General features: G+C 50.7%; 1 protein-coding gene across 1 annotated transcript in view; it reads left to right on the top strand.

Moving 5' to 3' along the window:
* MYOCD (myocardin) overlaps positions 1–12,237 on the top strand; it is a 238,849-nt gene that overhangs the window by 208,428 nt on the left and 18,184 nt on the right. The window contains exons 3-4 of the mRNA XM_030506163.1: positions 6,000–6,065; positions 11,467–11,522. Coding sequence (XP_030362023.1) covers positions 6,000–6,065; positions 11,467–11,522 — 122 coding nt within the window. The remainder of the gene's footprint in view (positions 1–5,999; positions 6,066–11,466; positions 11,523–12,237) is intronic.

The following is a 12,237-nucleotide window of genomic DNA, read 5'->3' on the forward strand; positions in this document are numbered from 1 at the left end:
AGGGCACCAGGAGCCGCTCCAGAGGAGATAGATCAAATCACCAACACGCTGCAGGCCTTCAGGTTCCCCCTCCCCTTCCTCGAGGATTTGTGTGCACATTTATTTATTTTATCTCTTTTTCCAAAGATAAATGCACTGATCTGAGGTCATCCTGACAAATTTTGCAGGAATGATGATCCTTCAAGCCTGCCATGCTGCCCCATGCGCTCCAATTGTCAATGGGATTGCACTAAATCAACTAGGACATCTACGGGCTGTTCCAGAAACATATTTAACTCTTCCCAGAGACAATGATTTATGTACTCTCCTGCTTTGAATACAAACCAATTGTACTCCAGCAGCGAAGGGTTGTCATCGGGCAGAGCAAACAAAGCTGGCAAATGCAGACTTAACCTTAACTCTGACCTTTTCTGTCCAGAGATATGGAAAGAGAGTTTACAAGGCCAACATCTGCATAACATCAGTGGTAGTTCAGATAATTGGTGAGAAGTGAAATTTTAACACCCTAAATATGGCTCTGCATGGCTTGGCATGGGGTAATACCCAGGCCTAATTGTGGACATATGGGTGTGAATTGCAGAGACTTGCCTGGCTCTATGGAGGAGAGGGCTCATGCTTGCACACAGGGCTTGAATGAAGCTGGTTGAGGTGGGAGAGGATTTTATTCTGTCTGCCTCTGGTGGAGAGTGTGATCTGGACCAAAATCAGCAGGTTAATAAACCAGAAGAAACTAGGGCTTGGTGGGGTGTCAGGGCAGGCATTTTGGCAGAAGCTTTATTTTCATTTTCCTGGTGTTCAAAGATAAAGAGTGTGCATGTGTTTCCTCTCAGACCATGAACTTGTACAGCTCACAACCAGAGTGTGTGTTCAAACCATGGCCTTTCTGTGACTGGTGACACTGCTTCATGGTTTCATGAAGTTGCTGTAAAACACTGACTTGGTGTAGATCACTTTGTGCTTGGTTTTGGTTTTCTGGCATCTTGTACCTTGGTGATTTCATCTTGCACCTTGGAGGTTCAGCTGACAGCCATACGCTTCTCTCTTGGTCAGGCATGTGTTATAGCACAGACTGACACGTACCTCACTGTGCCTGAGGAGAAGGATGTATGGGCTGCTCACAGGGATGCTGAAGGGATGAGTCTAAGGAGAGCTGATGGCAGCCTGTTCTCAGGACCATGGCGAGGTTAGGGTTGCATGTTATGATGATGAACACAGAGGTGATTTTTCTTTAGTGATGACATGTGCTCATTTGGTGGCCTAGGCTCCTTGCTAGCCAGGTGTGGGCCTATGTCTCTTCCTATGACAGACCAATGTCACCCACCTCAGGGTGACCCCACATTCATCCAAGTGCAGCCCCCATGTCAGGAGCTTCATGTCAGCCTGTTGCTTAGGACTGAGCACTCCTGCTCCGGGCTGCCCTGCCCATTTGGACATCCTGCTTTGAATACAGGATCCTGCTCCTGATGCAGCTGCAAGAAACAGCCACAGCCTGAAAAAGACCACAAGCAACATGCCCACACCAAGCCAGCCCTGCTCCTGCCCTGCTGGGGCCTTGGGACAGTCAAGGGGTCCCACTTGCATCTTCCTCTGGGCATCCTCTCTCCTCCTGGCATGCTCAAACAAGAAAGCCTCAGACATCATCTCTAAAGACATCCTCCAAGCCAGCAGCAGTCCTGCCTTCCAAGAGAGGCTAAGTGCAAAACAGGCCATTTCCTGCAGCCAGTGCCTGAGCAGGGGAGAGCCACCAGGTTCCTCTGGCACACACCATGGCCGTGGACAAACACGTGTTTCACGTTTGCTCAGCTGCTGTTTGACAGGCAACAAAGCTGCTGCTGTTGAAAACAGGAGTCCATCCTCCCCATCACCCCATTCCCAATTTGCTGCCAGCTCCTCCCTGGCCCCATCCTGTGCAGCACTGAGCTGCTCCTCAAAGCCCAGCAGGAATGAGCTGCTGGGGTGGCTGCAGATGGGACAGTGACTTGCTGTTGTTTGTCAAACTGCTGAGTCCCATCAAGTTCATGGGCTTGGGTCTAACTGGTGCAATGTGGTGCTTCTGCTCGTCCCCTCCACTACATGGCTCAGGAGCAGCACAAGATGCAGGGATGAGCATGCAACTGCCCGGCCATCGTTTCTGGTAGCAGCAGTGACTTGTTTGCACAGCAATGGCACTGGAGTGAATATGTGGTTCCCAATCAGAGCAAAAGTGCTGGTGCAGCCCAGGAAGGGAGGAAACCAGCAGTTGTTGGGATTTCACCTGAAAGCACCTAAGAGAGCAGGGAAGAGCTGAAGCAGTGGGGACTCTGCCTCAGTCACTCCCAGAGTCAGAGACAGGAACAGATGCTGGGATGGAAGTAAAGAAGCAGTACTAGAGCTGCAGCTCATCCTGGGTGGCTTGTCTCATTGAGCTGAGTGCTGAGAAAGCCTCTTGCAGCCTCAGAGTTCCAGGGAACATGATCTAGTTGCTACACAAGTGTTGGTGGGAAGACACAGCTCTGAGAACCTCCTTCTCAGGCACAGACCATCACCAGCACGGGGACAGGTCAGCCATGGCTTTGCACTAGTCCTTAACCCTGTGAGAAGAGCAGCTCCCCACCTCCCTGGGCAATGTGCCTCAGTGCTGCCCAGATCCATGTGCTGGTAAAGCTGATTCCCCAAAGAGAGGATGGTGCTATGAGTGCTCTGGCAATGCCCCAGCATGGGGGACACTCTGATGATGCAGGTGAGAACAGTCCCATCCTGACAGTCTGCTGAGCACTGGACTAAAAGTGCCCTGCAGATTGAAGCAGAAGGCCAGGTCTGCCTATTCCTGGGGTGGAGGGAGGACTGGAACACGTCTTTTCCAGTGCATCATCAGGCCAGGCAAGGCCCAAGCTGTCTCTTAGAATCACAGAATCAACTAGGTTGGAAAAGACCTTTAAGATCATCAAGATGAGCTTCCTAAAGCTCTGGAGTGAACTCCTGGGGAGGAGGATGTGGGTCATGGGCAGTGCTCAGAGCTTGGGCCACCAGAGTGACTGATGCCAGTAGGTCTTCTCTGCACTGATAACAGCCCCACTGCACAGGCTGTTTCTGAAAGCTTGATCACTAAACGGTGCTAGCACAGAAAAGAGGGGTATTTCTGACAGAAAAATCACTGCAATAGCTGTGACATGCCTCGCATCGTCTAGGGAGGGATTTCTCATCATGGGGTACCAAAGGAAGGAGCAGGTTGCTGAAAGCAAGGCTGTCTGTCAGCTGATGGTGCCACGGGGTGACCAGTGTGCACGGCTGCTCCCCTGGGGTACTTCTCCCCATCCAAGCTGGTGCAGGCAACAAGGATGCTGGCGGTGTGGGATCAATGTTGTCTCATCAGTGCTTCAGGCATCACTCTTTGGAACATAGATGTTCTTCTGAAGTGTCAGCAAAGCAGTTTCCTTGAAAAATAAGAATATTCAAAAAAAACCTTGACACCATCCTCGAAGTGAGTCCCAGCAGCACTCAGAGCTCAGACATGTAGCAAAGGAAGGGGACAGGAATGCAACTGGGGTCAGACACAGCTCCAACAGGTCTCAAGTCCTGTTCAAGAAGCAGCTATGTGGTGGTTCTTTGGATGGTACCAAGGGCTCCTCCAGGCCTGTTCTGAAGCATTGCTGGTTGTGAGGGAAAGGTGCAAGCCTTGAGCTGGCATCCACCAAAGGGCAAGCTGCAGCATGGACTCGAAGGCTGCCGAGAGTAGTGGGTGCTTTACCTCTTCCTGCAGGGATGCTCAGTGTTATTGTCTGGCACTGTGCACAGCTATGCTCCTTCAGATGGTTTGGAAGTTCATAGAGATGGTATGTGGGAGTCAAGGTGTGCATCCTACTACATAAGGAGGACCAGATATGGATGAATATGCAATGGCTGAAATAACTGTTCCAACCATCAAGCTTGGGCTGCTCCTGCCCTAACATTCTCTGTCAGCATGGCCTGTCCATAGCCACTCACCCATGGAAGAGCTTAGCTCTCACAGCCAGAACAGTTTGTGTCATTGCTGGGTCACAGCCTTTCTGCCTGTCAGCATGAAACACAATTCTGAAACCTTTTCTCTCTGCACAAAATGATTATTAAATAACATCAGGTCCCCGCTGTGAGGGTCTCTCTGCAGTGCTCAGTGCAGGAGCCAAAAGAGAGGCTGTTAGCCAGGCTTTCCTGGGTTGTGCACTGGTTGCTGGAAGGCAGTAGCATTGGAAAACCTGGGTTCCTGAGTGCTGCTCCTGGATCCAAGCACAGGGAGAGACATGGCACTGAAACCTGCACATGCTTTCAGCACTTCTTGCATCAAGGCAGATGCTGAAACTTACAGCCACCACAATTGGACACCATCATCATTCTGAGCTATGCTTCAAGGGAATGTATAACTTCTCCTTTCTCTCTGAAAGAGGCCTAGCTGACAGCTTGCTGCATGCATGCAGACTTTACCAGGTACTGAAGGCTGCACGTTTCCCTCGCAGCAAGAATCTATCCTTGGTGTCCTAAGAAGTGCTGGAATTTGGCAGATCATGGTCCCATGTGAGGCTTTTACCAAACATTCGATCTGAATGTGAGCCATAGTTTGTGCAGAGGACATGGAAGGTCACAGGCAGTGGCATATAAGAGGACCTTGTGCTTTGGGGACTCACCTGGAAGGGATTATTCTTCAGCTCCATCCACATCCCAGGGAAGCTGCACTGTAGACATGAGCTGTGGCAGAGCTCAGAAGGTTGGTCCTGAGGACTAAAAGGCCATTCTTCCTCTCTTCCAATTCCAATAGCACCTCTCTATGGTCAGCTAATGGGATGTAGCCTGGGGCTGTGCTGGGGGGACAGGGAATATGCATGCACTTATATCGTGACCACTGAACAATACATGTAATTGTGGCAAGCTGTACTGAGTTTCCAGCAGGAAAATACAGAAGTGAGCTCTATGTTTCACCTTGTGATACAAGTGCCTGTCTTCCTGAAGACAAATGTGCAAAAACAAAGGTGTAGAATATGATCCTAAGTCAAAGTACAGGGTTACCTGTGTGATGGGGTGAACTGACTTGTCCCAGGCCAAGCAGAAGCAGGTAGCCTTGCACCAGGCAGGCTGCAGGTATATGATGGGCTATCACTGCATGCTGTGCATGTTGAGAGGTGCTGCTTTGTGAGATGCTTCATCAGTGCTCTGTAGCTGAGGCCATGCTGCTAAGCCACACAGTGACCCTGATCAGTGGTTCATTCCCATCCGTTAGTGCACTGTTTCCAAAACCAAGTTATACTGGAGACTGCAGGACCTTGGAGCAGCGGGTTCATACAGAGACGGTACTAATCTCTCCTCACCACATCATCTACATCCCCCTCTGAACAGTAAGGCTATCTGCATCCAGTGCTGAGCCTTGTAGGGCTGGAAATACGCTGCCAGGCCCTCAGGAGAGTGATGGAGTTGGACAACTCTACTCAACCCACAGTGCTAGCAGGAGGGAGAACCTCCGAGCTTCAGAGTTCAGAGCTGAGCAGCTATATGAGCTGAAGCCATGGCCATCACCCATCACCAGTGCCAGGCAGGGATCAGTCTGCCCCAGGCACTAGGGAATTGCCTGGACCAGAAGCAGCCCTGCCGAGCTCTCTGTCTGCGGCAGTGAGGACAAGGGTGGTTCAGCCTATGCAGCTCCTCCTTGGCTTGGAGCACTCTGCTGCACCAAGGCTGGTCCAGCAGCAGCAGAGCTCAGTGCCAGACCCCTGTGCCACACAGAGACCCCTGGCACATTGTCATAGAATCATAGAAGCCCAGACTGGTTTGGGTTGAAAGGACCTTGAAGCTCATCCAGTTCCACCCCCCTGTCACGGGCAGGGACACCTTCCACTAGAGCAGGTTGCTCCAAGCCCCTGTGTCCAACCTGGCCTTGAACACTGCCAGGGATGGGGCAGCCACAGCTTCTCTGGGCACCCTGTGCCAGCACCTCAGCACCCTCACAGGGAAGAGTTAAAATCCTGCCTCTTTTCCTGACACTGTCTCTCTTACAGTTTTGCAGCTACGGCTTCAGCAGAGAAGGACCCGCGAGCAGCTGGCAGACCAAGGCATCATGCCACGTGAGTATCTATTTGTGCCCTTGTCACCCACTCCCATGTTCATCCTGGGCGCTGTTGGAGCACGCTGTGGCACCTGCTGCCTGCTCAGACCCACTCAGCTCTGAGCAGATCATTACCAGGGGGTACTTTGCTTCCTGCCCCATAGAAATACCATAGTTCCTCTTGCTCTACAACAGTGCCCAGCATTTGCCACACATATTATCATGCCAGTGCTCAAACCGAAGTCAGGAGAGATGCTTAGCTTACAGCATCCAAAGATTCAGCTGCGTAGCTCCCTGTCCCAGAGGTCACTGTAGCAGACTAGTATATCCAACTCCAAGCAGAAGATTCACAAAGCTCTTCATGTAGGCAAAGGCAGAGAATCTCATGTCCTCCTGTAAAAGCCAAGAACCTCTGTGGCAGGATCAGACCCACAGAACGAGGAAAAGGTAGAGAGAGCCCACTCCATGAGGCTCTGAAAGAAGGAAGTGGTGGGTAACTGCCTTGGCCCCAGCGCACTGCTATGAGTGAGACATACCCAGACCTGTGCCTGTGCCCAGTCAGGACCCTGCAGGACAGAACTGTCAGTGTAGACTTGAGGCCAGTGAAACCCCACCTGGGCATTCTTGCTGAAGACAAATGATGTCCATGCTTTCCCCTCTCTGACCACATTCATCCTTTTTAAGCTGGTATTCAAGCCTGAAGAGCAAGCTCCAGCATTATCATGTGCTCATTCAGCACCAGAAAGCTAGTTGCTAGATCCGAACAAGTGAATGAACTTGATCCCCTTCTGCACCTGCGGGTGCATCATGAAACCTGTAGCACTACCAGAGAAATGCTGTTGGGAGCTCAGCCGTGACCAATGGATAACTCCATCCTGACCTAGCTCAGGCTGCATGTGCACGAATCTGTAATTATCTAGGACCCAGGTAGAGGCTTATTCTGTCTCACCAAGGGTCCCTTGTGTTCACTGCTAAGACCACAACTTTCCAAAGCCTGTGTCACTTCTGTCTCTTCTGGCTGACCTTGAAGATTGTGATGCAGCTCTTGTCTAAACAGCAGAACAACTCACTAGGAGCATAGCTCTAGCACTGGTTGCTGCACCCTGCCCAGCCCTCAGCCCTTCCCATGCAGCCGCCTTCCTAAAGGACTGAGTCAAGGTAGCCAGCAACAGACACCTTCTCAGTACAGTATTGTCAGCAAACATTAAGAAAACTTGAGCAGGATGACAAAAATCATGACTGTCAAAATTATCATTACGGTTTTAAGATGGCTAAATGTATGTTCTTCCTATTTACCTTCTGTTTATTCCTTTAAGCATTCAGATTTTCTGCTGCCTGCCACCAAAGGGCAAGCATTTTAACCACAGGACTCCAGGAGTGACATTCGTTATAGTATTGCAAGCACTGGAAATAGAGTCAGTGGCCAAAACTATGTCTAACATCTCCTGAAATGGGAAGCCCACTCTGTAAAACTGGGAATAGTCAGATAAGGCGCAGGACAGCCCTTTGCATGCGTATGGAGCAGTGGTGCCAACTGAAAGGTCTGCATACCTGACACTGCTCTGCACACTGAGTGCATGGGACTGACACCTAACATTGAAAACCTTACACACTGCAGACCACATATTAAACCAGATTTATTTGATGGCAACTGAAGGGTATTTTCCTGTAACTTACGACTTCTTTGCACTCCCAGCTTCTACTCTGACATTTTGCAGTCTGGGTTCTGTCCAAGAAGGCCATTTTGGGAAGCTTGAGCACAGTTCACTCCCTGAAGGTAATAGAAGAAAAGACACTTTTGCCATTAGAAAAACAAACGCGTAAAATTTAACTGCTGCATTTGACCTCAGGAAGGAGCGTCAGGCGTCAGCATTTAGTACATGGGAGCCCCAGCCAGACTCCCCATGGCTTGGGCACATGCAGTCATTCCTTATGGAAAACAAGTCTTTACGTGGACCTGCTTAAGCGAGGCCAGAGGAGGCCACGGAGCTGCTGCGAGGGCTGGAGCAGCTCTGCTCTGGAGCCAGGCTGGGAGAGCTGGGCTGGGGCAGCCTGGAGAAGAGAAGGCTCCTGAAGGGGAGACCTTAGAGCAGCTCCAGTGCCTAAAGGCGCTCCAGGAAACCTGGAGAGGGGCTTTGGACAAGGGCCTGTAGGGACAGGCCAAGGGGAATGGCTTTAACCTGCCAGAGGGCAGACTGAGATGAGCTCTGAGGCAGAAGCTCTTCCCTGTGAGGGTGCTGAGGTGCTGGCACAGGGTGCCCAGAGAAGCTGTGGCTGCCCCATCCCTGGCAGTGTTCAAGGCCAGGTTGGACACAGGGGCTTGGAGCAACCTGCTCTAGTGGAAGGTGTCCCTGCCCGTGGCAGGGGTTGGAACTGGATGAGCTTTAGGGTCTCTTCCAACCTAAACCAGCCTGTAATTCTATGATACCTTCCCATGCCCTGTTGGCTCTGAAGACCAGCGGGTGAGGTTGGCTCTAGGTGTTGCACCAGGACAGGACCCCACTTCACATGCATTGCAGGAGGGCAAGAAATGAACCCATAGGGCTATAACTCACAGTGGCTGAGAACTGCCCTTCTGGAAAGAGTAAAGATGGGCATTGCTGGTCTCCATGGTGAGAGTCAGGTTTGGTATCAGGCTTGGAGCATGCACTTGATCCCACATTGCACATTGGATTTTGCACAAGGATTCCTTTCAACCCATTGCATACATTTTCTGCTGATAAAATCCCAGGACAGAGAAACTATTTTTTCCTAAGTGATGAATTTAGACAGACACCAGAGAGACAGAAGGTCGGAGTAAGAGAACAGCATTGGATAAAAGATTTGAGGGTTGTAGAAAGCCTTGTGGGAAGGGGAGTTGAGGGAGTTGATGACTATCTGCAGAGCCTCCTGAGCTCACCAGTGCAGCTATAGGACAGCAAACATGAAACATTGGAATACATCCTAGGAACCTGGCTGGGTTTTGGCATCCAAGAGAACAGCACAGGGAGAACTATCAGTGTTACCTGAGCATAGCAGTGAGAAGAATATCCTTACCAAAGCCCAGTCTGTGCTTGGTTTGATTGGAAAAGATTAATGCCATTGCATACCTGAGCTCTGATCACACTTCTTCGGATGTTTCTCTAAGAAATATGAAACCTTCAGATGGCCTCATCACTGGAGAAGGCAGGAAACTGCCTAAAGGAGGATGCTCAGGAGCAGTAGCATTGCACAAGGCTTCAGGTTTAAAGCTGGACTCAGATTGTCAGATGTTTTCAGGTTGTAAATTGACCAACTGGCTGGCAAAACAACCAACGCTGCTGAAAAGGGCTCTACCAATAGAGACAGGCACAGACTGATAGGCAAGAGCAGCCTCTGAGTTCCTGCAGCCCTGTGACTCTGTGTATGGAGGATCCTCTGAGAGCAAGGGGAGATCAGATTCTCTGGCACACAGCAAGCTCCTGATGCACAGGAGCGCAGGTTAGAGCAGAGCCTCTTCCTTTCTTCAGGCCCACTCAGTAGGAAGTTTCCAGTTCATGCACCAGCACATTGTCTTGGTGAAACTGGTATAGGCCCAGCTAAAGCATTTTAAACCAAGGACATGTGGGGTCACTTGCAGAAACACAGGCTGTAGGGCTCAGTATGGGTGACTCCTCTCTCTAGACCTGCACAGACACCTGCCCTGGGCCCCAGCCAGGCCCTGGTCACCTACCTAGGAGGAGGGGAGGCAGCTTGCAGCATCAAGGATTCCCTTCAAGGCAAGGCTCCCAATAGAGTGATGGGCTGCAGAAATGGCTATGCTTGAAGACTCTTGCTGTACACAGCCACCACCTCGTCCTCTAACTGAAAACTTAGAGGCAATAGTCCCAAGATTATCAACACCAAGCACAGCAACTCTGCCCTGTTACCTCCAAACCCTCAGCCGTTTCAGGCTGACATGTCATCCACTGACAAGTTGTCTGAATAACAAGTGCTAGCAATGTCTCTGTTTGTTTTGCAGACTAATACAAGCTGCAGCATCCACATAATTCCTCCAAAAATCTTGGTAAATTACTAAATTCTGCAACATGTTCCTCTTGAACAGCACGGCGTTTGGTCAATGCCCATAGCACACTCCCTATGTCAGTACTTCACAGTGAGCGGGGCTGGAAAAGTCATCTCTCTTGCTAACTTCATGTTCTTGTGTGCATTATTTTAGTTTGCTTCTGATTAAACCTCACAAGTCCTCATGGCTGCTCACTGGAGCATGGCACAGTAATGCTTGTCTGTATGTCTGCTTTCCCATGTTAGGAACAGGAATGGGCTCACACAGTGGCTTACAGTGATTTACTGGGGTTTATAGGGGTTACGCTGGGGCTTGCCTACCAAAAGCCAACACAGAGGGCCCCCAAACATTTCCCATCTGCCCCCAAGTCTTCTCTTCATCCTCCTCTAGACTGATGGAGGATAAAATGTCCTGTGTGGAAATAGTTTCTGTCCTTACTGGATCCCATTCAGAAGATCGAAAGGGAATTCCTATTGCCAGAGTTGTAGCAGGCTGGTTTTGTGGGTCAGGACATCTTCCCCTTCCCTGTCCCAATGAGAACAGTTAATTTTCCCTGTTACACAGTCAGAAAAGAATTTTTGCAGGATCTCAGGAATATTAACCCCTTCATCATGCAAATTCTGCTCCTATTTCTACTGAGCCAGAGTAAACAAGAAACATTCAAGGTTCTCCATGACTCCCATACAGACTCCTCCATGGGGCTGGTGTTCACTGGTCCAAGAGCCAGGGATCACTGGCTGGTTTTTGGGACCCCATCTGGGTTAATCCTCCTTGGTGTCAGAAGATGCTGAGGGCATGGTCTGCATGGTAGCTGACCAGGCAGCTGCATGCTTAGGGAGGCCCCACGTCACACAGATGCTTCTGGGCAGAAGAGAGGACCAACATCCAGTGAGAGATGGAGGGGAGGTTAGCGATGGAAGAGGGACAAGGGACCTTGCATTGAAATCCCCTCGCTGGAGCATGGTAGAGGCCAGGCAGTTTTCCTGCTGGCCTCAAGCCTCCATCACCTGCAGGTTTTTCTTGCAGATGAGGTCCCCTCTAAGGTTGTAGCTCTTCCTACATCTGTCTTCTGGGGCTCTAGTGACTTCCATGACCTGCAGGAAGCACTCCAAGGAAAAGCCACATCTGCTTTCTGATGTGTCCCACAGAGCACTGTGTTTCAAAGCCTGCACCCCCTCCCTGCCCATGTGTCTCCTGCGCTCCCCGTGCTCTCCATCCATGGAGAGCGAGGGATTTCCCAGAGCTTTCCTGAGTTATTTTTAGTCGGCGCAATAAAGGGAACGGCTAGTTTGTGTTGCTATTTATATAGCCCTCATTAAAATGCTGTTGCTGAATATCCTGGTAGCTGCTTGCTTCCACTCCTGTGCTGACTGCTCCTCTCTCTTTCCTGTTGCAGCACTGAAAAGCCCATCCGCATTCCATGAACAGCGAAAAAGTCTGGAGCGAGCCAAGGTAACTCCTGCAGCCATCCCAGTGAGGGAACACGTGGGCTTGCTTTGCATGACTTGCAGGATTTGAAATCGCTTTCCACCATTGTCCTCTGCTCTGGCATCCTTTATTCAAGCCCTGTGGCCAAGGGTGAGGGTCACGGCATCTCCCCTGCTTCCAGACATGATGGGGCCAAGCCAGGATTCACAAATGCTCTGGAGCATCTGCGCCCTGAGCTATGGGTTTTTACAACAGCCCCTGGGGTTTACAAGAGGCTGTGGGCAGGGAACAGTTCACATGGCATCAGCAGTCCTGCCAGTGAATGTCCAAGCAGCTGAAGTCTTCCTCTCCGGGCCAGGTCCAGAGCCCACTCCTCGCTGTACTGACTGGTCTCCACTCCTCAGCAGGGTTAGAGCAGAGCCAGCAGCAAACAGGGCTGAAGGATCCTAACTATTTAGCAAGTGTGCAGGAGGCATGCAGATGCCCTTTGTCACCCGGAGCGAGTCCCCAGGGAACTCACATTTGTCATCAGGCAGGAGCCTGGCTCTTAGCTCTGCAGTGCAGCGTGGCTATTACAACACACAACATCCAAGGGGCTAAGTGGGCCAGGCTCCCTCTGGCCCTGTTATCTAACTGCACTCAGGCTTTCCTAAATATTGCTGAAGGCAGAGATAAGTAGGCATTTCCAGAACACATTGAAACCCTGGGACGATACCACTCTGTGGGAAATCAGACCAGT

This window comes from Strigops habroptila, chromosome 14, assembly GCF_004027225.2.
Source record: "Strigops habroptila isolate Jane chromosome 14, bStrHab1.2.pri, whole genome shotgun sequence".
In the NCBI taxonomy this organism is placed as follows: Eukaryota; Metazoa; Chordata; class Aves; order Psittaciformes; family Psittacidae; genus Strigops; species Strigops habroptila.